Raw genomic sequence first — 23750 nt, forward strand, 5'->3', positions numbered from 1 at the left:
AACACATCCCTCCCCTGTGCCAGTGTAATGGTGGGTGGATACAGATGTCTGGAGCACATGATTCACGCTCCAGACGAGGTATTGATTTGGTCTGGGTCCCTGCACTGATTTATTGTGTCATTTTTGTTTATAAAGGTAGATCGAGAACACGAGTGTTTCGATTTAAGTGTGGCAAAATAAAAGCAGCGTGGAGCAACGTTGCCGTCTGGGCCTGTGATGAATTGCAGCATCCGGAACCCAACTTTGAAACAGGCTAGAGGATTGTCTTCATCAGACAAGGCAAGACAGGACGTCCATCACAGTACGACCATCCAACAGAGACGCAATAACGGCACAGAGCGAGAGAGCGGTGAAATGAGGGAATGCTGGAGGGGGGAGTTAGAAAACCTTTGTTTTAGGCAAAGAAAAGACATTTTGGCAAAGAAACTTCAAACTTGAAGGAGACTATGAAATATTAAATGAAAATATACATTTTGCATTTAGGTTTTATTGCATGCATGCAACGCTGGCTTGTTTTTCAAATCAGCATGATGCAAAGAAACACTCTTATATAACAGTTCATGTGGAAAGGGTTTGTTGAAGATTTTGCCTCCGCTTAGGTCCATTATGATATCTCACCCAGAGATTTCATAATGATGCACAATAAAGCATAAGCAATGGAGCGTTACTGTGTTTTTACTCGTATGGTAATCTACAAGCTGTGTCTGAAATCATTCAATCGCTATACACTATACACACACATATATATATATGAAGAGTTCAGATGCCAAAGCCTCTAAGTGCCATCTGAAATTTTCTTCTAGAATGATCATTTTTATCAAGCTTGTATATTTAAGTTCAGTCATTTCACTTAAATGACAACTAATAGGTAATCTTCATTGCCATTTAAGTGAAATCACTGAACTTAAATATACGAGCTTGATAAAAATGATCATTCTAGAAGAAAATTTCAGATGGCACTTAGAGGCTTTTGCATCTGAACTCTTCACACACATATATACATATTATTATATATTTAACTATTAAAAATAAATGTTCCAAAAGGGGGTTTTTGCAGTGACTCCATAGAAGAAACATTTTTGGTTCAGCAAAGAACCTTTTTTTTTTTTTTTTTTTTGTGTAAAGGACATTTTAATAATCTGAAGAACCACTATAAAGAAGCCAAGATTCCACTGGGGTTAAAGGTTCTTCGTGGAACCATAGATGCCAATAAAGAACCTTTATTTTTGTGTATAGCAAACACCATATAGTTCACATGAGTGAATTTGAACACTGCACGTTAATGTACGACATCACATCCTGAATGATGAAAAAATAAAAATGTATCTAAAACAAATCCTCTAAATTCCATCTTCAGGTCTGGCTTGTAAAAGAGATTACATGCCATTTTTTGCATTTCAGACTTCAACAGACACAATTAGCGGATTTCAGTCAAAAGACAAAAAAAAAATCCTTTGAACACTTGGTCCACCACTCAATATCATAATTGAGGTAATTATGAATTGCTTGGTGTTACAGCAAACAAAGAGATCAGTCAGATCAACAAACATTCTGAATGAAGGTCATGGATTGTTTTACAGGCGTAAGCAAAATTACAGGTTAAAATAAATGCATCAAGTTCAGACCACTTTAAAAGAAAAAAGGTCATGTGATTGCTGAGAACTTCACTGTAAGGATCATTGTTTTTAATAGTGGAAGGGCAGGAGCACATGAACATGTGATGCAGAATCAGGTGTCAACTGAAATGATCAACTAAAAGGTAAAGCAATAATCCAGGAAGGATGGATCGCTCACAAGCGGAAAGGATTTACAGGGTGGGAAATTGTTTTTTAACACTTATGCTGCCAAACAAATATTTTTGTCCAAATCTGTTTTGTGACTTCAAACTTCCTGAAGTTTTTCCCACCCTGGAAGAGAAACAAGATGTCAGAACCATAAACGTAGTGAACGAACAGGAGCGAGGGGCGGAAGAGAGACAGCGAGAGAGTGAATGCAGAACTACACAAGTGTTTATTGAGCATGCTACGGATAAAAGCAGAAAATAGGAAGGAAAAAGATAAATCAAATCACAACAAAGTCAATCTCCCCGCTTTTGTTAAAAAAAAATCATTTAATTGTGCCACATCCAAACTATACCGAATAATACATTTCTACGAATGTTTAAAAAAAAAAAAAATACACAAGATCCTTTTGTCCCTCTAAAAATATCATAGTGTGGATTTCCAATCAATATTATTTATTTTCTCAACCCTTCTCATAAGCCTGTTCATGGGTCTCCTCTTCGCAGTAAACTGCTCAATCATGGAGTAAATTAAGACTATAGGCACATAAACTTTGGTCCCTTCTACTGTAGTTGTCTTTCCGAATCACACAAAGAAGTGATTTCCAGTCCACGCAACACTAGGAATAATGATTTCCCATCAATAACGTGAGGTTTGGCTGGATTGGTGAGTTAAGAGCGGGCCTAACATCTCAGTGATGAACACTAGAGAATCACAGGTTTATTTACAATCCTTAAACCACAACATCACAGCCATTAAGAATTGAACAAACATAAAATGCAAAAAAAAAAGAAAAACATTTCAAAGATTTCAAAGGCTTTTACACACTATACAGACACGAAAGGAAAGAAAAATTTGTCTTAACAAAACTTAGTGTAATATCTCACGCTCAGAGGACTGCCTGGGTTTTGAGAAAAATGAAGTATGAAAAGATTTATGTAAGTTTTGTAAGGCACATTCTTTTCTGCTTATTATAAGAGGTTCAGCCTTTACATCACGACACCCTTCCGCCACTGAAGAGTATATGCGTCAGAGCGCCAGTAAAAGGGAAACGGGGTTAAAAAAAAAAAAAGGGTCCTTGAAAACAGTCACAATATTTCCTTCTTACAACATCTTCTTGAGGAATGAAACTTGGGAGAGGAAACTCAAAATTGTGGTCCCCAGTGTATTTGAACAGTCAACAGGTAACACTAAAAAAGAAGTTGGGAGCAAGACCTTTTGGGTTCCTTTAGATGGTTGATTTGGAGAAGGAGACCTTCAGGTGGTGGTTATTACCCATGTTGTAATTGTGAAGGTCGATCAGGCATTGAATGGCTTCTTCCACGGTTGTCATCTGAATTAGGGCCATTTTGTGATCTCTGCAGAGAAAAAGCACGGCAAAAACGGTCACACGAGAGGAAAGAACAGGCAGAAGTGTAGCTAAATGGCGACATACTTACTGGAAAAACTTGAAAGCTTTCACAGTGCCACCGGAATTGGAGAACAGGACTCTGAGGTCTTCTTCACTTATGTCTTGCCTTCAAAACATGACAGAAAAATGACTTAGCTCTGCGACAACTGACACAAAGATTGACAAGTGGCGAATAGCACTTTTACTCACGGGATGTTTGACAGATGCAGTGTGCCAGAAGGAGGGAAGATGTTCTGAAAGTTCTTGGAGCCGGGCTTTTTGAAACGGTGCAGTGGTGAGTTTGTGAAGTCTTTTGTGAGACCCTGGTCGTCTAAACCATCTCTCGGTAACTGAACGGTCTGATGCTTCGACATCGTAACGCGAATGATCTTTGAATACATCTTCTGACCGTTTAGATGGCTCATAGCTGAGGATCAACCAAAGAGAAAGGAGAAAGACATGGAGACTCATGACAAAGTGCAGACAAAATCCACTACCGTTTGGGGTCGGTATGATTTTCTTTATGTTCTCTATTTAATTATTATTATTTTTGATGTAATTTATTCTGGTGATTGAAAAAGTACATTTTCAGCAGCCATTTCTCCAGTAGCTGCGTTTACATGGACCCTAATAATCCCATTGTAATCGGACTAGTAGCACAGTCAGAATAAAAAAAAGTCTCATGTAACCATGTCAATCAGAAAGAACTGGCCAAATCTGATTAAAATTTTATTGGGATTGTAAGGGGTGGTTTAAACCTTTTCTAATCCGGTCGCGAGGACATGTAAACACTTGATCAGATTGAAAACCGAAACTGGAAAGTACTGGGAAATGACGTAGAGATTGGCGTACTGACAAATGACGTGTGGAACGAGCTGTTGTTGTTGTCGAATGAAGTGTCATAAATGACTGTCTTGTCAATCTAAAGTTTTCCTTCCACTCATCTGTGAAGTGGAGTAGGACAACGTCCCACCGGTTCTTGTTTCAGACTCATTCACAGACGCCTTGTTTTAGGTACTTGATAAATAAAAGCAGTATGGCACAACGGTTCATGTGCTCGTCGTCTCCCTAATTAGGACCCGAAATAAATAAATATTACTGATCTTTTCTTTAAAGCAAAGAAGAGAAGCAACATAGGAGAATGCACAAACAGCGGGAAACTCTGTATATTTGTTCAATGCACACGTCAAAAAATCTATTCTGATTTGAAGCTTGTGACATAAATGCGCATATCAACACGATCACTTTATTTAGCATTCATGTAAACACTAAGTGCGCATTCATCAATCGTAATTAATTCATTCCGATTGAAAGAAAACGTGTCCATGTAAACGTAGCTACTGTCACGTGATCCTTAATCCTAAATAAAGTATTAATTTATATAAAAATCTTACTGCCACCAAACATTTGAACAGTAATATATATAAAAACCCACCAAATGTATAAACATACTACACACTAAACATTCACAAACATTTAACTTCTGGAATGCGAGTTAAATTCAGAGGTAAATAATATGGACGGGGCCCAATTCCATCCATCAGGATTTAAGTGTTTTTCAGATGTTTTTATTTTTGGTTAATATTATTGAGCCCCACCCACACTGCCTTGGGAAAAGTTGTTTAAGAGGCAGCGAAAGCTATTAGATTTTGATGGATTTTTTTTCATTTTGAATGAATCCTGCACAATCAAACCAAGGACATTTATTCTGAATGAAATGAAATGTCTATTTTGATTTGATATCATCTTTAAAGCCTGAATGCAACTCAATTGGATTTGACTGGCGTGTAAACTTAGCCATGACAATAACTGTTGTGCTGTTAAGGATGTTTCAGTATGCATCTTACCAAGCTGAGCCTGGTTCATATCAGCCATCTGAATCAGTGCGCTGTCTTTCTTATTAAAAAGAATCTTCACACGCTGCACGTCCCCGTAAACTCCTGCGAACAGAGCAGCCAGCAGCCAGAGGAGAAGCGAGAGAGGGAGGAAAAAGTGAGGAGTGAGAGAGTGGAAAGATAGAACGACAGACTCAAAGAACGTTCATCGAAATGGAGAAAACTAATAACAACCTGACAGAAGACTCGGATATATACACCCTCAAATTCAAAATAAATTAAGAGCTAGGATGGGACATAAAAACTGTGCAAACTGAACAAAGATCACATGCACTGAAACAAATTGTATACTTCAAAATACTGAAAGAAAATAAAGCAAAAGACTTTTACTCTAAAAGCCAATTAATGGTAATGGTTTAAAGTCAACATGAAATTTAATTTATAATCCATTTATACATACATTTAACCAAGAACATAAAAAAAAAATATAAGGGCTGTAGGGCTAAATGCATAAAAAATGTAGGGCTGTATTTGAATCCATTCAGAACTGATTAACGTAGTGGACGGTCTATGCAAAAACAGAGTCTCAGTCGACTGTGAAGGACAACACGATCACTAGTACCCACTTTTGAGGTTAAATTTAAATGTAAACTTCATTGTTATTATGAAGTTAAAGGGAAAGTTCACCCAAAAATGAAAATTCTGCCATCATTTATTCTGTCATCAACATTTCATCATCATCAATTCACCCTCAAGTTGTTCCAAACCTGTATGAATTTATTTCTTCTGCTAAACACAAAAGATATTTTGAAGAATGTCGGTAACCAAAAAGTTGATGGACCCCATTGACTTCCATAGTATTTTATTTTGTTTCATACTATGGAAGTCAATGGGGCCCATTAGCTGTTTGACTACCCATATTCCTCTTTTGTGTTCAGCAGTTCATACACCTGTTCATACAGGTTTTGTACAACTTGAGTGTGAGTAAATGATGACAGAACTTTCATTTTTGGGTGAACTATCCCTTTAAGCAACAATAATTATGGGTACAATTTAAGAGAAGTTCCCTCAACAATTAATAATTAGCTATTTGACTATTGTTCACCAATAATAAACCCATATATCAAACCAATAACCAATAATATTTTTTACCAGTATTTAGTTAATCAGCTCTTTAACGTTAAGTTTACAGAAAAAGTTTGAAATTAATTCTGTTGAGTGTGCTATATATAGTCTAAAAGCAAATAAAAAAATATTAGAAATTGCATATGGGTTATCAGACAAGTAATATCTATAAATAATCAATAATAAATATCTACAGAAACGTGCATTGTTGCTGTCAATTAGGACAATTTTCATTTCATGTTGACTTTAAATAAAATAATTAAAAGCACATGAATAATAATAATAACAACAGAAACCAAATGAAAGAATGTAGAGCTAACGAGAACATACCGAAGAGGGTAAACAGACTGTGGGGCGTAACCATCTTTAGAAGGAGAGAGGAGCAAGCGGACAGAGAGAAGAGTCGAGGAAGAGCGGAGATGAACAGATCATCCATAACGGAGGGTGGTTTCCGCAGAATGGTGAAGTGGTCATGGATCATGGTTCAGGGCGGTTAATTGGGGGGTCCGAAGTTTTGTTCAAGCAAAAAAAAAGCATGAACAACGAGGTGTGGTCAAGGTGTGGCAAGAAGAAGGGACCAAAAATAAAAACAAAACAGGATATGAGGGGGAAAAAGAAAGAGAGAGAGAGAGAGAGAGAGAGAGAGAGAGAGAGAGAGAGAGAGAGAGAGAGAGAGAGAGAGAGAGAGAGAGAGAGAGAGAGAGAGAGAGAGAGAGAGAGAGAGAGAGAGAGAGAAATAGGAAAAAGGCAGGATGGAAGAGAGGCACAAAATCAAAATGAAGAAAAGAGGGGGAAGCAAATGCAGAAAATAAATAAAGGGGGGACAAAAAATATAATACAGGTCAGTACACAGGAAATGCAGGAGTTTGGTCAGAGAATGGCTGCTTTATGCATTTTTACATTATACAAGCAAATAATTGTGCCAAATGTAGTTACCCAGTTCCAGGGTAAGGATACATTCATACCAAAAAATAAAGAGGAGAATCTGATAATGAATAACAATGATCGTAATAACAGCAGAGTTATGAAGTTTTAAAGATGCATGCAGGAGATTGAAGATCAGGAAAAGCCGAAAGAGTCACAGTTTCAAGCATCCGGCTCTTTGTGATTGCCATGCTCGTGTTGACATGAAAACCACCTTTTAAAGTTATGGTGTGAACAGACAAAGTCACTATTGACCTCACAGCAATACGTGCAGTCTGACGTTTAAACAACACAAAAATGTGTCAATTATATCAAATGAGCGGAGCAATGCCACATCCATGGTTCACTAACTTTCGCAGAGTGAGAGAGAGAGTTTATAAAAGAGAGAGAAAATTAGTTGCTCTGTGGAACTTGATGGACAAACAGAAAGCTGTCAAAACACACAGAGGCAAGCACTAACGGATAACTACAGATAATACAATTAATGAGAGTTCGTTGTTATTATAAAAACAAGTAGGTTTAAGAACGACATAAGCTAAACTCACAAAGGCATGCCTCGGTCATATTTCACCCCAAAATCAAAAGTAAAAAATCTAAAATTAAGCCTTTATTTAAAAAGAAAAGAAAATGAAGTATTCCTTATAACTAATATCATGACTAAAATGTACAATTATATTTAAATTACAAAGAAATAAACATGTAACTGCTTTTCTTTTATTACTTAAAGTGCACTTGAAGTACTTCAACACCACAGCAAAAATCTAGCTTTTAATAATAAAACATTATTAAAGTGAACATAAATTACAAGCATACATAAATACAATCTAAAGTTACAAATAAAGTAAGGACTAACAGTAATATTCAGGTACAAAAATGTAATCATTAAAAGTAAAATAACACTATGGTGTTGACTGTATGAATTAAATATAGATTAATATTTGTTAAAGATGTGTTTTGTTGTTTGATTAACATTAATGACGAAGACAGCAGCAGATTTTTATAGGCTGCTGTCACTTTAAGACCTAATAAACGGATTAAATGTAATAATTCACATCGGATTTCTTTCTCAACTGTTTGTGTTCACCTAAGACATAACTGAGTTTATGAGAAATTACTTGCAGAGATGGGTATTTTAACATAATTTTGTGTACGTGTCCATTCAAGCGCAAGGAGACACAAAAGGAATCAATTCGGTGTTCACGCACTCTCTGTGCGCCCGCGCTTCGGGTGAATGCGGCTGTATGCTCAGATAATAGCGAGCGATCGAGTTCTCTTTCGCCTCTTCTTGCTGGTTTAAAATCGCTGGAATGTGTAAATTGTCAAGTAAAATGATAAACTTTTACTCTATGATGGTTAAGCTTAGCAATTAGTCTACAAATGGGGCCATGGGGCAGGGTCCGTACGGGTCACGGATCAACTGCAATCATTGAACACCTAATATATATTAGTTACATATTTAAAAGATTTTTATATTTAATACTTAAGGCTTTTTTTTATTTTGGGGTTCAAACATGACCAGGGAATTTCAGTTGAGTTCTGGTTAAGTTTTTGTATGCATTACATGTACAGAGTAAAGGTACAAGGTAAAATGAGGCTACAACACTCATATATACAATCTTAATAAGTAAAGGAAGTGGCACTTTCTGAGTCTAAGCAAATAACATGGCATGACAAACAGAAATATGTAAATGTGAGGGAGAGGCTGAGATGTAAGAACACTGACCTCTTCGTTTAGATTGCTAACAAGCAGCACTCCACCAGACCCCGTGTGCCCGGACAGAGCGACTCTTCCAGCCGCTGCAGCAGCCGCCGCGGCCGCACTCAATGGGCTCAGGGCACCTGCAATCACACAGGTACATAAACAGGCATTCTACTCCAGAAGTCCAATTAAAAGTGATATTACATACATGAACAGCACAAAACAAAGTTCTTACTTTAAGTAAAACATATTAGTTCTTTATCCTGATGTTAGAGGGACCTGGTTGAAACCATGTGGGGTTTTAAAACCTAATAATTTTAAGCCTAATATCAATAAAATAACTGCTTGATTATGTGACAAGGGAAATGTCAAATTGCATTTTTAAATTAAGAGGCCTTATGAGCAGATCTCCGAGAAAAGGTCACTCGAGCACTCAGAGACACAGGCCTACATGACATTTTACAGTACTTAAGAGCACATTCCAATTATATTCAGTCTTTCATAAACACAGCTTTCTATTTTCATTTTCACACTATTCAGCTGATTGAAATACTGTCCTTATTCAGCGGCGCTCAGAATCATGTAGGTCTTAAATGGGTGATGGTTTTGATGACAAATAAATGTTTAGAATTGAACAGACAACCAATGATCAACAGATAAATAGACAAACATCTTTGGAAGCTGCATCACGCCTTGCAATTTTTTAAGCATCTCGCGCCATAAGCGTCACGTTTTTTAAGAGTTGTGTCAAGCTTAAAAAAAGTTCCTTTAAAAATAATCTCTCTCAGGACACCTTGAGTGAACACCCCAGTGTGTTTAGCACAGCTCTGGACTGAAAGTCACTGCTAAGAGTGCTCATGCAAATTTAATCCTGAAAATAATTTATTTTTAATGACAATCGACTGTATTAAAAGTTGTCGAAAATATATTCTTCATGTCAATGCAGACAAAACATTTGCACAATTACTGTTGGTAACACTATTTCGATGGTCCACTTTAGACATTCTACTGACCATAAGTAACTTTGTAACTACCCGTCAACTTATTCTACTAACCTGAACCTATAACATAACAGTCTACAACAGTCTACTAATATTCTAATGAGAGTTAGTTAAAATGTAGTTGCAAAGTTACTTATAGATAGTAGAACATCTAAAGTGGACCATGAAAATAAATTGTAACCATAGTGTTTCCTTTCATACAGGTTTGTATGAATGAATGAATGAATAAATTTATTTTTCTTTTATTTTTCTTCTTCAGAACATGATCATTAGTAACAAAACATATTTTAACAGAAAATAATAAAATTAAAAGTCTCAGCATGTTCAAAAGAGAAGAAAAAAAAACTAAAAAGGAGAAGGAAGAAGCTAACTTATATTTGCCTTCCCCTTTTACACATCTAGCTTTGTACAAAAAATTAAGTACTCCCCTAATAATATTCAAAAATGGTTTAAGGAAAGAGATAGTAGATATAATTTAAGAAGGAGAGGAAATCTCTCTCAATCAATGGCACGCACTACACTCAAAAGCATGTGCATATCTGTCAATGGGGTGAGGCTGTGGAATAATTTACCTGTAACAATTAAGGAAAGTAAACATATTATGCAATTCAAAAGAAGGTTTAAAATGTCTATATTAGAAAATAGGGGTGCAACGGATCAAAAAACTCACGGTTCGGATCGTTTCTCGGATCAGAGTCACGGATCGGATCATTTTTCGGATCAGCAAAAAATTAATAAAAAAATGTATTAACACTTTTAAATTATTAAATTAAAATATATAAAATCAACTTAAAGTGCACAAGGCATAATATCTTCTTTTTAACATAATTAATGAAAAACAACTTAAAGTGCAACATAAAAAGGCATCTCCTTCCTTTAAACATGGACCAATGCTTTATGTGTTTCCACTGTCATATAGGGCTGTCAAAATTGCTCAAAAATGACGTTCGAATATTCCCTCTAAAAAACACATATTCGAATTATTCGAACATCTGGTTGCGCATTTTGTCAATGACGTGCATTAGGCCTATGTCAATAACAGGACAAATTAATACAAAGAGACATAACTACTTGTATATGTAGTTCATTTAAGTTTAAACATATTTGACAACGTATTACCTTGCTCGCTCGCACTCGCAGGCACTCTTTCTCTCTCTCTCTCGCCGTCACCCATGCTGCGTTCACACCAAACGTGAATAGAGCGTCTGGCGCGAGTGATTTCAATGTGAAGTCAATGTAAAGACGCGTTTACGCACGTCTGGAGGTTTTGCGGCGCGAATGAGGCGTCACGCTCTCTGCGGTTCATAACGCTCGCCATGACCACGCTGTGTGTGGACTGAACATGCGCACAACTTTTTTTTCATAAATCAATCCGCGGATCACGTGAGTGCCGAACCGAAGATATTGATCCGAACGGATCACGGATCAATGATGATCCGTTGCACCACTATTAGAAAAGTATATAAATTAAGGTGGACATGGGACTAATGTCTCATTTCCTCTTCAAGAGGTTGATTTGAATTACCATAATTGTAACGTGGGAGTGTTTGGGCATGTGAATGAAGACAATAAACACTGTATAAATACAAAATAGATAGTAAAAAAAAAAAAAGAAGAGGCAAGTACCTGGGATCTTACCAAGCAGGGAACTGGAGTCTTTACCCAGGGCAGCAGCCATAGAGGGATCCAGAGAGGGCTGCCCATCTCCAGCGGGAAGATCCGGTCTGGTGTAGTCCCTGCTCTTATCGTTATTGTATTTCACATTCAGGTTGACAAGTTTTGAGTAGTCTATCCGAAGGGTACAGCAGGAATTGTAAATGTTCTGACCATCTAGAGCCTAAAAGACAACCGAAAAAGATAGAAAAAAGAGCAAGGTGGAGAGACAGAGAGAAAGAATGTGTCGTCTTCGTAGAGCACTAAAAACGTGCTTTTCACATGAACTTCCGCTGAGAGCAAACCCACCACTTTAGCTTGCTGTGCATTGGTTGGATCGTTGAACTGCAACAGGGCCTGAAACTGATTGTTCTTGGTGAATGTGATGATTTTCATGACGGTGCCAAACTTTGAGAAGATCTATTGACAGAGAAAGCAGAGCATTGAGGGGAGCTATCAACAGAGGGGGAAAAGACATTACAAAAAAAAAAACAGGATTAACACACAGCATCAACAGGACATCAACTTGTCACTAATATAAACTGAATAAGAGGCTGATCCAAACTGTGGCGTCCCCCACCTGCTGCAGCACATCCAGGGTGACGGGGTAAAACATGTTATCAATGATTATTCTCAGCACTGGACTGGAGGGCGCACCGCCACCGTTGCTAGAGTTGGACCCTGATGTGGGAGTACCACCTGACTGGAGATCAGACACAAGCACCATTTAAACAAACAAAACACAATAACTTGTCATAAAAAATGTCGTCCTCATGGCAACTCATTCTGGCCAAGAACTGCCCATTTAGACAGGAAGAAACCATCTGAATTACATGTAAAGTTGCTAACAAGAGATTATTTTGTTATTTGCCATTACTGTTACTTTTAATTATACACCACAACAATAGAAAAACAGTCAAAAGTTTGGGGTCAAGGTTTATTTTTTTGGTAAAAAAAATTATACTTATATTTAGCAAAGATACATTAAATTGATCAAAGGTGACCGTAAAGACATTAATAATAAAAAAAATTTAAAAAAATAAAGCGCTGTTTTTTTCAATTATCCATTAAAAAGAATCCTGAAAAAAATATTTCATTCCACAGTTATTTTAAATTTTAATCATATTTCAAAATTATCACTATTTTTACTGTATTTTTTTTATCAAATAAATGCAGCCTTGGTGAGCATGAGAGATTTTTTTTTTTTTAAAGCATCAAAAACAATCTTACAGATCACAAACTTTTTAACAGTAGTGTAAATTCACTACTGTTCACATGTAAATAGCAGAAAATGTCTATTGACTCTGTTTTGCTCAAAGCAAAATCTCACTGGTCCAAATCAGCGCTGTTGGCTTTAAAGATCAATTATCTTCTGATTGGCTGTTGTTTGAAGTATTTAGACTTTATGGATAAGTTAAGTAATTTGTTACCTGGTTTGAATTGTCTGTCTTGAGTTCTTTGTGATTAGAATACTGTATGTAGACAGGCATGCTACGGACGTGAGGCGTCACAGCCGAGTAATAATTGACCATTGTCATGGCAGCTTCCTCAGTGCTGAGCTCCAGAAACGCCTAAAGACAAAGATGATTTCAGTGAAGAGGCAAGATGAACTCAATGAACTCAAAACTGTTAGTCGGACCAGAAATAGCAAATCTCTCTTAAGAACCAACTTTGAAAAAAGTGAAATTGAAAAGATTTCAGCTGGCCACGCACCTGGTTTTTGCCTTTCAGCGTGAGGATATTAGTGACCTTTCCGAAAGGAAGCCCAAGGGCAATGATCTCTGTTTCCGAGACATCATTGGGTAACTTTCTGATGTGGAGAACGCGTGACGGTGGAGCTTCCCCGACTCTTTCTTCAACTCGAAGTTTTTTGCTGTCACTGCCATTGGATGTCGTATCTGCCAAAGGCGGCCAGAAAGTGGACATTATACAGGGAATAAAAAGAGAACACATTTCTTTATAGAAGGAACCCGAGAAACAAAGATCCCCTTAATTGAGGAAAAGCTTTCCTCTTCTGAATAGGATACTGATACTATTGTTGGAGAAGCTGTAATAAGATGCAGAGCACACATAATCTCAATTCCGGTCACATGCTTTTAAGCGTGGGTGCCCACCTACAGGAGATCGTAAGGTTATTCCCAGATAGGATCTTCTCAGATCAGATATCACGCTGAAACATCTGTTATAATTTGATCATTTTAATGCGGTTCATGGTGGAGAAAACGGCATATTTTTGGGATGAGGGAAGTCGGGGACACTTACCGCTGATACTGCTCAGCCCAGAACTGGGGCTGTTATACATGCCGCCGGACAGCAGCTCATCTGATCCTCTCTGCGGAGGCACACAAAGAGAAAGATAAAATCCCGCCCTCCAATAAAGACATTCTACCTTCACAATCTCCTCAACCAAACAATGAAATACAGCTCTCTGCGGACAGCTTAAGGAATCACGGCACATAAAACACACGTCCAGGCGCTCCAGCCTTTCCGCCTTATTTTTCTAGATTGTTGCTTTAATCTTGTTGAGTCTAAGATGTCAGACACTGTCATCTCATCCTGAGCTGCCCACGTTCCCAAAGGGCCCCGGCGCGATCAGGCCGCCGCTTGAAGTGCAGCTAAAAGTGAAGGATGGGATGGCAGGCAAATAACGAACCGGTGCAAACAAAACTTCCTAATAGGATCATCTCAGGTTCGTGCCTCCCAAAAATTCCACCGAATTGTTCTTTATGGACGTGGCTTTTACGGCGCCAATAAACTCGCCGCCGCGCCTGCCTTCTGGGCATCGACACTACAAACAATCAAGGGAATGGTGAAATTTTACATCGAAACGACAGAAAGCAGAAGAATGTATTAAGAGATGGCAAGGTCTTAGCCTCAGCATCAAAACTGATTAGAAAGGAAGGGAACATAACTTTAAAGCAATAAAATCAAATGCTTCTTTTTCCACCTGCTTTCCCAGAAAGACTGGTTAACATTGTTTTCCGGGGAGGAAAATTCTGTTGTTGGCAAACAAACCGAGTTAAAAGGCATGTGTTCAGAAGGCATCTCTGAGAAAGAACAAGTTCTTCTCTAACTATCTTGGACATAAACTACCCCCATTCAATTACTACCAGCCTAATTTTATGAAAAGCGGAGATGGAGACCTGTAACAGGCCTGTATCTAATATATAAGGGACAATTCTACATTTCCGCACAACACTTTTCTTTCAGCGACATAATATCCAATAATGCACTTAAATGGCTTGGCAATTCTTTGTCCATTCAAAAACAAATTATGTTTGCATCACCCAAGGCTTCTTTGTCTTTTTTCTTGTGGATTTGACGCCACACAATACGCAAATAAGTTTTTAAAAAAGGGAGACAAATTATGCCCCTGACAGCAATACTAAAAAAGCATATATTATATTTTTGAACGAGGTGAGAGTGAAATTGGCAAAGACATATTCTACCCTATAGCTTGCAAATCAGACAGGACAGCAACAATTAAAGACAAAACTGCACTAACACTAACACACACAAACACACATATATATGTAATGTCTGATGTCAGCACTGAAATAAGGCCCGAGCCGACACCAACCCATTTCAGAAGTAATTATTAATCTCCCTCCAACAATGTTTGTGAGGGAATGGCAAATATCTTAAATGTGAGAACAGGATGGTGGAAGACTAATATGTTAAGGTTATGGACTTGAAATGAACTGATTGTAGATCCTATCCTGGCTGTTTATGGAGAATATGCTAAGTTTGCCATAATTAGTTGAATAAGAAAGAGTGAGATGACACTGGTTATCTCACTATTTTTCAGATATTGCCATCCAAACAAAGGAAATTTAAGCAAATATGGAAATGGCATGAAATGCATGTAGTGTGGGCATTCCAAATTCACTTTAATTCATCTTCCACATATCATATTTTATAAACACCTAAAAATGTAAACTCATGGGTTTAATCAGGCTGCTTTAAAAGGCTATAAAGTGAGCAATTTAATGCTAACTATTGCATAATAATATTCCAACATTTAATCAAAATAATCATCATCAATATGTTATTGCTAAAATATAACATTATGGGTGGCTGGATTCCATACAACATGAAACAGAAAATGTAATACATTGTTTTAAAAACTATTAACATAATAATAGTAATTATATTCCAGTTCTATTTTTGTGTACAAAGCCTTAAAATGACCATTTTACTATAAGGTTCAGAGATCAACGTGAATAAATGGCTTCTTCTATAATATGTCAATTTTATAATCATGACAGCCATATTATTAAATATTTTATTATTTAAAAAAATGCCCTACTTTGCTATGTAACAGTGGCAAAGGAATGCCAGCAATGCTCTCGTATCCATGGGGTCAAATTTCTGTTGTGGTTTCCACTTGGTCTGACCAGTGCAACAGGCAGACATCTATTACAAAACTAAATTCCACAACATTATGATCATATTCATAGTAATGTAGTACTGTTTCCTTTGTCAGGTTGCTATTGCACTGCAAAATCCCCCATGAGGTTACTTGAATTATTCATCCATCAGCCAGACTACATAAATGCACAAAGGAAACTGAAAACAGTGTTTACCTTTACACCAACTGCGACATCACCAATGCTGTTGAAAACAAAAGTGAGATTTGATCAGACAGATACTAAACACCAGGAATTGACATGCAAGAGAGGGAGGGCTTGAAATCCTTTAATCTGAATCTTTTCAAATCCCCTCCATTATTCAATGACAACAAATTAAGCTGATGAACATTTCACCATTTCATAACTGTATCCCGCTCTTCCTCCAACAGGCCAGGAATGCAATAATAATGCTCACAAATGCTGTCTAGGTAGGCAGCTTACTAGGCTTCAAGACTATAGAGTTCAAAAAGGTTGCTTTAGTTATCCAGCAAAATAGATTATGAGACAAAAATACTGTCTCGATAAACAGATCACTAGGAAATGAGAATCAAAAATTTTTTACGTTTTTGGCACCATGATGTCCAAAATGCAGTCTAGGTAGGCAGCTTTCTAGATTTTGGGACCGTAATGTCCAGAATGCTGTCTATGTAACAACCACTCACTAGTCACTAGGTTTTGACACAGACCTAGAGTACAGTCTTTAGTATCAAAATTTGTGAGTTTTTCTGTTTTAAATGCAACTCAAGAGCTTTGATAGCCACTAAAAGGTTGATTGATTTTATTAGTTTAACTAAATATGTAAGTTACACATTTATTTGTAGGTACAAAAGCTAACGTGAGGCTAACAAAAGAAACATAATTACAACCTAAATAAGCCCATAATGAGGTCCACTGGGAAATTAAACCACATTCTAGCACATTAACATAATAATTACAAATCAAATAAGTAAAAAGACTTGTTAAATTAAACTCCTGTTTAATTTTGTGTGGACAACATGAGCAAACAAACAGCTAGTGAAGCTAACCTGCTAACGCATGCTTTCTGTTTTGGACTCATTTTTGTTATGTTTACTATTATGAGGTCTTGCGGATTTCTTCTATTGACATGTTGTATAAGGCAAAACCACCGATACGGAGAGATTATAAATTTACAATTGTTTAGGTGTTTCAATACAGCGTTAGCATGCTAGCAGCGTTAGCATTTCAATAAGTGTGAATACACTCTTCTAATTCACATTTAAATTATTATTTTATATACACATAAACGAAGAGCGTTATGATGCTCACCCGTCCATTTCTGGTGATCTGTATAAAAAATAAACCCGCTGAAGAGTGAGTGTGTGTTATTCCTCCTCACTGGCTTTAGCTCAGACACACAAACACACACACACACACCAGTTACAAAATGGAGGCGGAAACTGAGACGTGAGTAAAACACACACACATACACACAGCTACTGTAAACACACAATACATATGAGACACATACACACAGCTATTGTAAACGCAAAGACCATTTATTGTTAGCCGGTAATGTATAAAATAATGCAGGTAATATTAAGCACACACACATAGGCTACCAACTGTAAATAGGCTAGTGTAATATTTCATTGTAAACCAGCAATACATAAAAAAAATTATAGAGGAGGTAATAATGTTCAATTGCTCAGTGCTTGTTTTTTCAAATTTCAGGTGACTTAATGAAGATTCCAGTATCTTTTAACTTTTTCCACAGATAGAATTCCTCATATAATACTTTCTGAGGAATAAAATAAAACACAAATGAGAAATTGTTTCATAATTTAATCATATTCATCTATACAATTTAGATTGGATAACTCAAAAAAAAAAAAAGTTGCTGCCATGCATTTTTAGGTAGGCTACAATCAACTTGGATATCGAAGTAATTTCAACTTAAAACACATTAAACTGACTTTAAACTGAAATTAATTGAATCTTGTATAGCTTTTTAAACTTCTTAACTAGGCAATGTAAAAACATATGTTGTCATAACTTATTGATCATGACATTTTTTTTTTTTTTACAGTGGAGAATACTGCCATGCATTATTACAAGTCATGCATTATAAACCAATACATAATGTATTAAATACATTATATGTGAGACAGTTTTATAATCCACCTTCAGTAAACATGTAAAACTAATTTTTGTCAATAATATTATATTATTTAGTTTTAGTTATCACTTTTTTTTTTCATTAAATAATAATAAGAACATAAATGTAGTGTGAATTACGTATAGCTTAATTAAACTGATTATGCATAAAACTTAACATTCAACAAGTCAGGCCGTTAGATATCATTGACTGTGACAGACTTACATAATGGTATGTTGGCTTCTTGCTTGATGCCCCAGGTGAAATTAAAGTCTAACAGCTTATCTTAAAGAACCTGGGATTTAATTAAAAATGACATTTCCCAAAACAGTTGGGTGTAGTTTTGCTTCTAAGGCTGCCATGTTGGAATTAGATTCCAGGATCCCTTTGAGCAAATCCTGAATTCTGAGGAAATAAGAAACCCGTCAGCTGATCAACAAATCTCAAACGTTTATCATTTGGTTCTTGGCAAACAAATGCCTGCCAGTTCTTGACACCAAGTCCCAGCTGCCATAAAACAAGCAACATTCCTTTTAGCAGAATCAGGAAATGTGACATGATTCCCAACACATTGATAGATGACCTCAACATTCAAATAGGTAAAAATGTAGATGAATGTATAAGAGAGAGTAGTACTTTAGCTGCTGTAACTGTGCCTATATACTTTTTTTCAATTTTTTTATTTTGTAATTTTTTTCTCCCCGCCAGTTTTGGTTCCTTTTTTTTTTTTTTTTTTTTTTGGAGTTTACTTCCTAAATAGCCTTGCAATGTGACAAATTAATTTTAAATGTACAAATATTCCATATATTCGCTCAATTAAATTTAAGTCATAAAACAGCATGTATTACAGTTAAAATAATAAAGAAAGAAAATGAACTGAAAGGTTATTACCGTTAACTAAAACTATTGAAGACATGTTTGTTAATTGAAACAAAGTTTAATAAAATAAAAAATATTAGATGAAAAATCTAAACTGAACAAAAATTTGAAATGTTGTAGCTGAAGAATTACTAAAACTAAAATAAAAATAAGTGTAACAATGTACAAAAAAAAGAAAAAGCACAAAACAAAATGACTAAAAAATAAACTAATATTAAAACAAAATTAATAAAAAAAACTATAATAACATAAATAATACTAAAATAAATTTGCTTTATAGTTCTGTCAAATCGATGAATCGCAATTAATCACATTGAACATAAAAGTTTGTAAATATATAATATATACAGTATTTGTGTGTGTGTGTGTGTGTGTGTGTGTACTAAATATAAATATGATAAAAATAAAATAATCATTTTGGCAGCACTACTTGATACACAATAAAAGAGACTAAATTTGTGTTTAAAATAATTTTAGATGGAGTATAGCATGTCACACTTTATTTTCCACTGTGCCCAGTAATCTTACTGAGGCATAACAGAGCTTTGTCAGCAGATGTGCCACTGTCATGTTTTGTCAGGCATGATGTCATTCTTCTGATATCATCATGGGATTGATAGGAGTGATATCACTGACCCCAGTGTTGTAAAATGTACTCTGAACTGACACACACAAATCAACTATATGTTAGCAGTCTGGTACATCCAGTGGTGTAGTCTACGTGATACGCAGGTATACGCCGTATACCCACTAGAAAAGGCCAAGGATTTCCGTATACCCACTTAAAAAAAGCGTGAGGATACGTAACAACTTCGTTTTGTGTCAGAACTTTCACACTTTCATTCATAAATTCACCCCGTCTGTGTTTGCGAAGCGACACGGATAGAATCGCGGAATCCAGTCACGGAATTTGGCTATTTTTGAATTAATAAATCAAAAGTAGGGCTGTACAATGAATCAAATCTCGATATGGACTAGTGTCTGTGAATATTTAAGTTAAAAGAGACTGCAATTGTTCTACGCGTCTCTGGGAATGAGCGCTCAATGTGTGCTCCACTACACACACACACACACTGAAGCACGCGTGACTCACGCTCGTGGTGTTTTCAGCATTTCACTGTATTGAGACATGAAGTAAGCTACATATGTGCACTTCATCGCAGAGCTGCTATGAAAGTCACTTCACGAGAATTTCACCATTTCATTAAATAAAACTATCGTCATTCATTCGTTTCATATACACACGTAAGAGACTGTAATGTCTTTACGACAACCTGTCAAAGAAATTATAACAGAAATATATTACTATTGCACAGTATAGTATACTTCAAGTATGCCTAATAATAATAATAATAATAATAATAATAATAATAGTTTATTAAAACACACAGAAACTCAAATGTGTACAACCCACCAAAATAAAAGTTCGGTCCAACTCAAAGAAATTAGAAAGAAATTGCACAATAATACAATCTATTAAAACGTTATTTTAAGGGAATATCACACAAAGTTTTTCAAAAGTAAACTTGCCAAAACAATAACACCATTTTTTTTTCAAAAACACCATTTCTAAAAGCAAATTTGTATTTGTATAATGTTTTAAATTATTATTTTTTTTGTTTTGTTTTTTTAATTGTCAGCTGATAAAACCTGTGGTTCAGGGACCATATTCATGTAACATCTAAGGCTAAATGTAGCTCTTAACTGGCTGAGTTGTGTTTCTTATAATAAATTGACATGTTGATAACACTTAGTATTTCATAATGCTCTCAATTACATGTCGATGCATACTGTATGCATTAGTGAGTGTGGTGGTGCTTATGGGGTGACGCTCTGGGACGGGCGAGTATGAGGCGGGGTGGGTGTGTGGGGAGGAGGGGGGGGATAACAGTATACTCACTACAAAAAACTAGACTACACCACTGGGTACATCCTTTTAGTTACCTTACATTGCAGTGAAAGCTGACCAAGATGTGGAATTCACCTCAAAATGACCTAAATATATCACAGGGTGCTCAGAAAGTGATTGTTAGATCCCAGCAAATCACTATGTAATTATAATATACATTCTGTACAAGCAAATTCTGCATGAAACTTCAATCGTATGACCAACCTATAGAGAATAATGACTGACAGGTTTATAGATTCATTTAAAAGACCTTTTCGACCGTTCTCCACATGACCGCTACCTCGGACCATTCTACATTAATGGCATTGTGATGCCTGCCATTTTCTTTAATTACCAAAGCAGCACTGCTTCTGCAATATTAAAACCTTGCATTGATCTTCATTTTTCTACACACGTGTTCTTGCGTCTCACCTGCTTCCAGGACGCAGGGCTGCCATCTCGGTCCAGCTGTGCCAAATCAATGTCTTGATGGCTGCAAAACCCGCTAAAATTCCAATTTAGCACTCTATTGAAAATCTTGCAGCCATCTTTTGGAAAGGCCAAACTCATCCCCATGGCTCTGTTTGTGTATTCGATCATATCGTGTGTTTCTTATAAAGCATTCTGATGAAAATGGTTTTTTGAGTGCATTGCACCAGGCATAGAATTGAACACCATCATGCAGTGACTACTGTTACCTATTATGGGTATTTTCCACCAGAACCTGAATGAGTTTACCTTTTGAATGTTCTCCTGAGAGTGTGTGTTAGAGAAATGTAGAATGTTTCATGTATTTAATATATTTTTACTTAAAGGATACAATATTCATAGGCTATATATTCACATCACAGCTCAGTGTGGCCTAAATCTGATTTTTTGTGACATTTTTTTAGATGACGGCAACAACAAAAGTGAACAGCAAAATCAGACTAAATCATACTTTTATTTTATTTTTTCAATCTGGACCATATCGTATCTGGAAACAAATATGTAGTGGCTCAGCTGCTAAATGCCAAGATGTTAGACCTTATTAATATATGGACCACCAATAATTTATTAAATGTAATATATTAAGTTCTTTAAAAATATTTTTATATTTATTCATTCATATACTAAAATTCTAATTTATTCACAAACAAAGGGATGGATGGATGGATGGATGGATGGATGGATGGATGGATGGATGGGTGGGTGGGTGGATGGATGGATGGATGGATGGATGGATGGATGGATGGATGGATGGATGGGTGGGTGGGTGGATGGATGGATGGATGGATGGATGGATGGATGGATGGATGGATGGATGGATGGATGGATGGAAAAAAAATATGTGCATATGAACCAAAAAAGCCTGATTTGAACATAAAATCAGAATTGAGCATGTTTGATTTGCAGTGTGAACATATAGCCAAGGAAATATGTGTAACAAAACACAACACGTTTTGGTCAAATACTTTCAGAAACATTTCATTATTGACTGTTGAGTCAGTTTAGGCAGAAAGACCTGGCAGCCTTGCTGTTTGCTGAATTTAATCACGCCAGATTTCAAGCTGTGTGGGAGACGCAAAGCATGGCTAACATGGGCAATTGGGAAATATGCATGTTGAAATCTACATAAACAGAACATATAGCAACCTTGCTGATGGTCCAAATTCTAATCAGTAATCAAAAGTCCAGAAATATTAATGCTTTCATCTTAACGTTTAGTGTGTCTGTGCAATACTGATAACTTGCCCTTCCATAAATATCTTCCTGTTTAAGCCAAGATGTTGTTTTGTAATAAAAACCACCACATGTCTGAAAATGGAAATGTTGCTTAGAGGAAAATAAACAGAATTAAAGATCCCACACAATTCTGAACTATTCCATTATTTCAGCAGTGACAAGATTATCAAAGGGAATTTAACATCCGTTGAAGAGTAATAAACAGTCAGTCGTGATCACAAGGTCATTTATGATCAAATATTAATGTGCCAGTGTTGCAAATGAGACTATTGTGTTGGTCTGAAGGACATACACACAGTTTTCAGTTTTAAATTCATCTGTGTTGAGACAACACGTCAACACTGAGTGCTGTTTTTAAGAAACGGACACACATATTTTCTTACTAGTTTTATTTGAAGACATTTTTGGAAGAATACGAATACTGCTATCTTGCAAGTCGGTTGCAAGTGGTATGAGGGGGAGGCATCTGATTGGACAGAAATCTGTGTAGTGCATGATGAGTCATAAAAATAGTTAATTAACTGTAAAAAAAACCCTGTAATTTAATGAAAAAAGTTAAGTAAATAAATAAGACCTATATGGTCCATATTTAAAAGAATAGACAAACATTTCAATTTAAAAGTCTTTAAAGTGGTGCACTCTTGCAAATATTGTCTCTGCGTCAGAAATCACGTACTCAGTAGTTATACATTTTAATTAACTTTGCGACCATTTCTTTCTCTACCGAATATAGGTAGTATTTACCATTCGTAAATCCCCTCCCGTGGGCTCAAAGGATAGTAAAGTGTCCATCGTATGCGCATCTCGGCAGAAGTAGTAGGTCTTTTCGCCTACTGCTTTTCTAATACTATGTACTCGGTTTTGCCATACTGTTTTTCACATACTATATAGTAGGGAAGTATTCAATTTCGGATGCAGCGTGTGTTTTTTCCCCCCTTTTTTTTTCCCCATGAAGCTTAGTCAAGGGAATGTTAGTATAGTGAAGGGAAATAGAATTGGGTCCATTTTTCTAAATTTGATCCAATTTCCATGATTCTCAAGTCTCCCTTTTAGACGCTCATTTAGTTCCATGCAGAGCCCAGACCTGGACATTTCCTCTGTAATATAATCATGTTTTCTCCTAATGTGGCCCACACAATATTGGCACAGCTGTAGCTCTAGGATGCCTTATGATTATGAAAATGGGATAAAACGGAGAACAGCAAGCTGTCATGTGTCTCTTGCGGTCCATCACCTTCATGGCAGACACGCTGAGACCAGCACCAGCCACTAAACCCGTGCCGGTGCTTCCTGGTGTTATTGTTCTCAACCATTACCTTACC

General features: G+C 36.3%; 1 protein-coding gene across 2 annotated transcripts; it reads right to left on the reverse strand.

Annotated features, from left to right (window-relative positions):
* Positions 1–1173: 1173 nt before the first annotated feature.
* ptbp2a (polypyrimidine tract binding protein 2a) lies at positions 1174–17256 on the reverse strand. 2 transcript variants are annotated; one of them, XM_082183682.1, is made up of 14 exons: positions 17108–17256; positions 15995–16022; positions 13671–13740; positions 13122–13306; positions 12839–12979; positions 11989–12111; positions 11718–11828; positions 11394–11592; positions 8779–8894; positions 6462–6495; positions 5019–5111; positions 3382–3598; positions 3221–3298; positions 1174–3139 (listed from the first exon to the last, which is right to left on the reverse strand). In XM_082183682.1, the coding sequence occupies exons 1-14, from the start codon at positions 17113–17115 to the stop codon at positions 3010–3012; spliced, it is 1533 nt and encodes a 510-aa protein (XP_082039808.1). In that variant the 5' UTR covers positions 17116–17256; the 3' UTR covers positions 1174–3009. The 2 variants fall into 2 exon arrangements, with proteins under 2 accessions (XP_082039808.1, XP_082039807.1); XM_082183681.1 differs by having other exon boundaries at positions 11382–11592.
* Positions 17257–23750: the final 6494 nt, after the last annotated feature.

Source organism: Leuciscus leuciscus (assembly GCF_965113295.1).
Source record: "Leuciscus leuciscus genome assembly, chromosome: 11".
NCBI lineage: Eukaryota > Metazoa > Chordata > Actinopteri > Cypriniformes > Leuciscidae > Leuciscus > Leuciscus leuciscus.

What these genes read in the sequence shown, in the direction of transcription:
- ptbp2a (XM_082183681.1), bottom strand. An exon ending in CCTGCTTGGTAAGATCCCAG is followed by an intron (nt 8,895 to 11,381) that starts GTACTTGCCTCT and finishes GTGTGATTGCAG; the next exon opens with GTGCCCTGAGCCCATTGAGT. An exon ending in TTAGCAATCTAAACGAAGAG is followed by an intron (nt 6,496 to 8,778) that starts GTCAGTGTTCTT and finishes CTCCTTCTAAAG; the next exon opens with ATGGTTACGCCCCACAGTCT.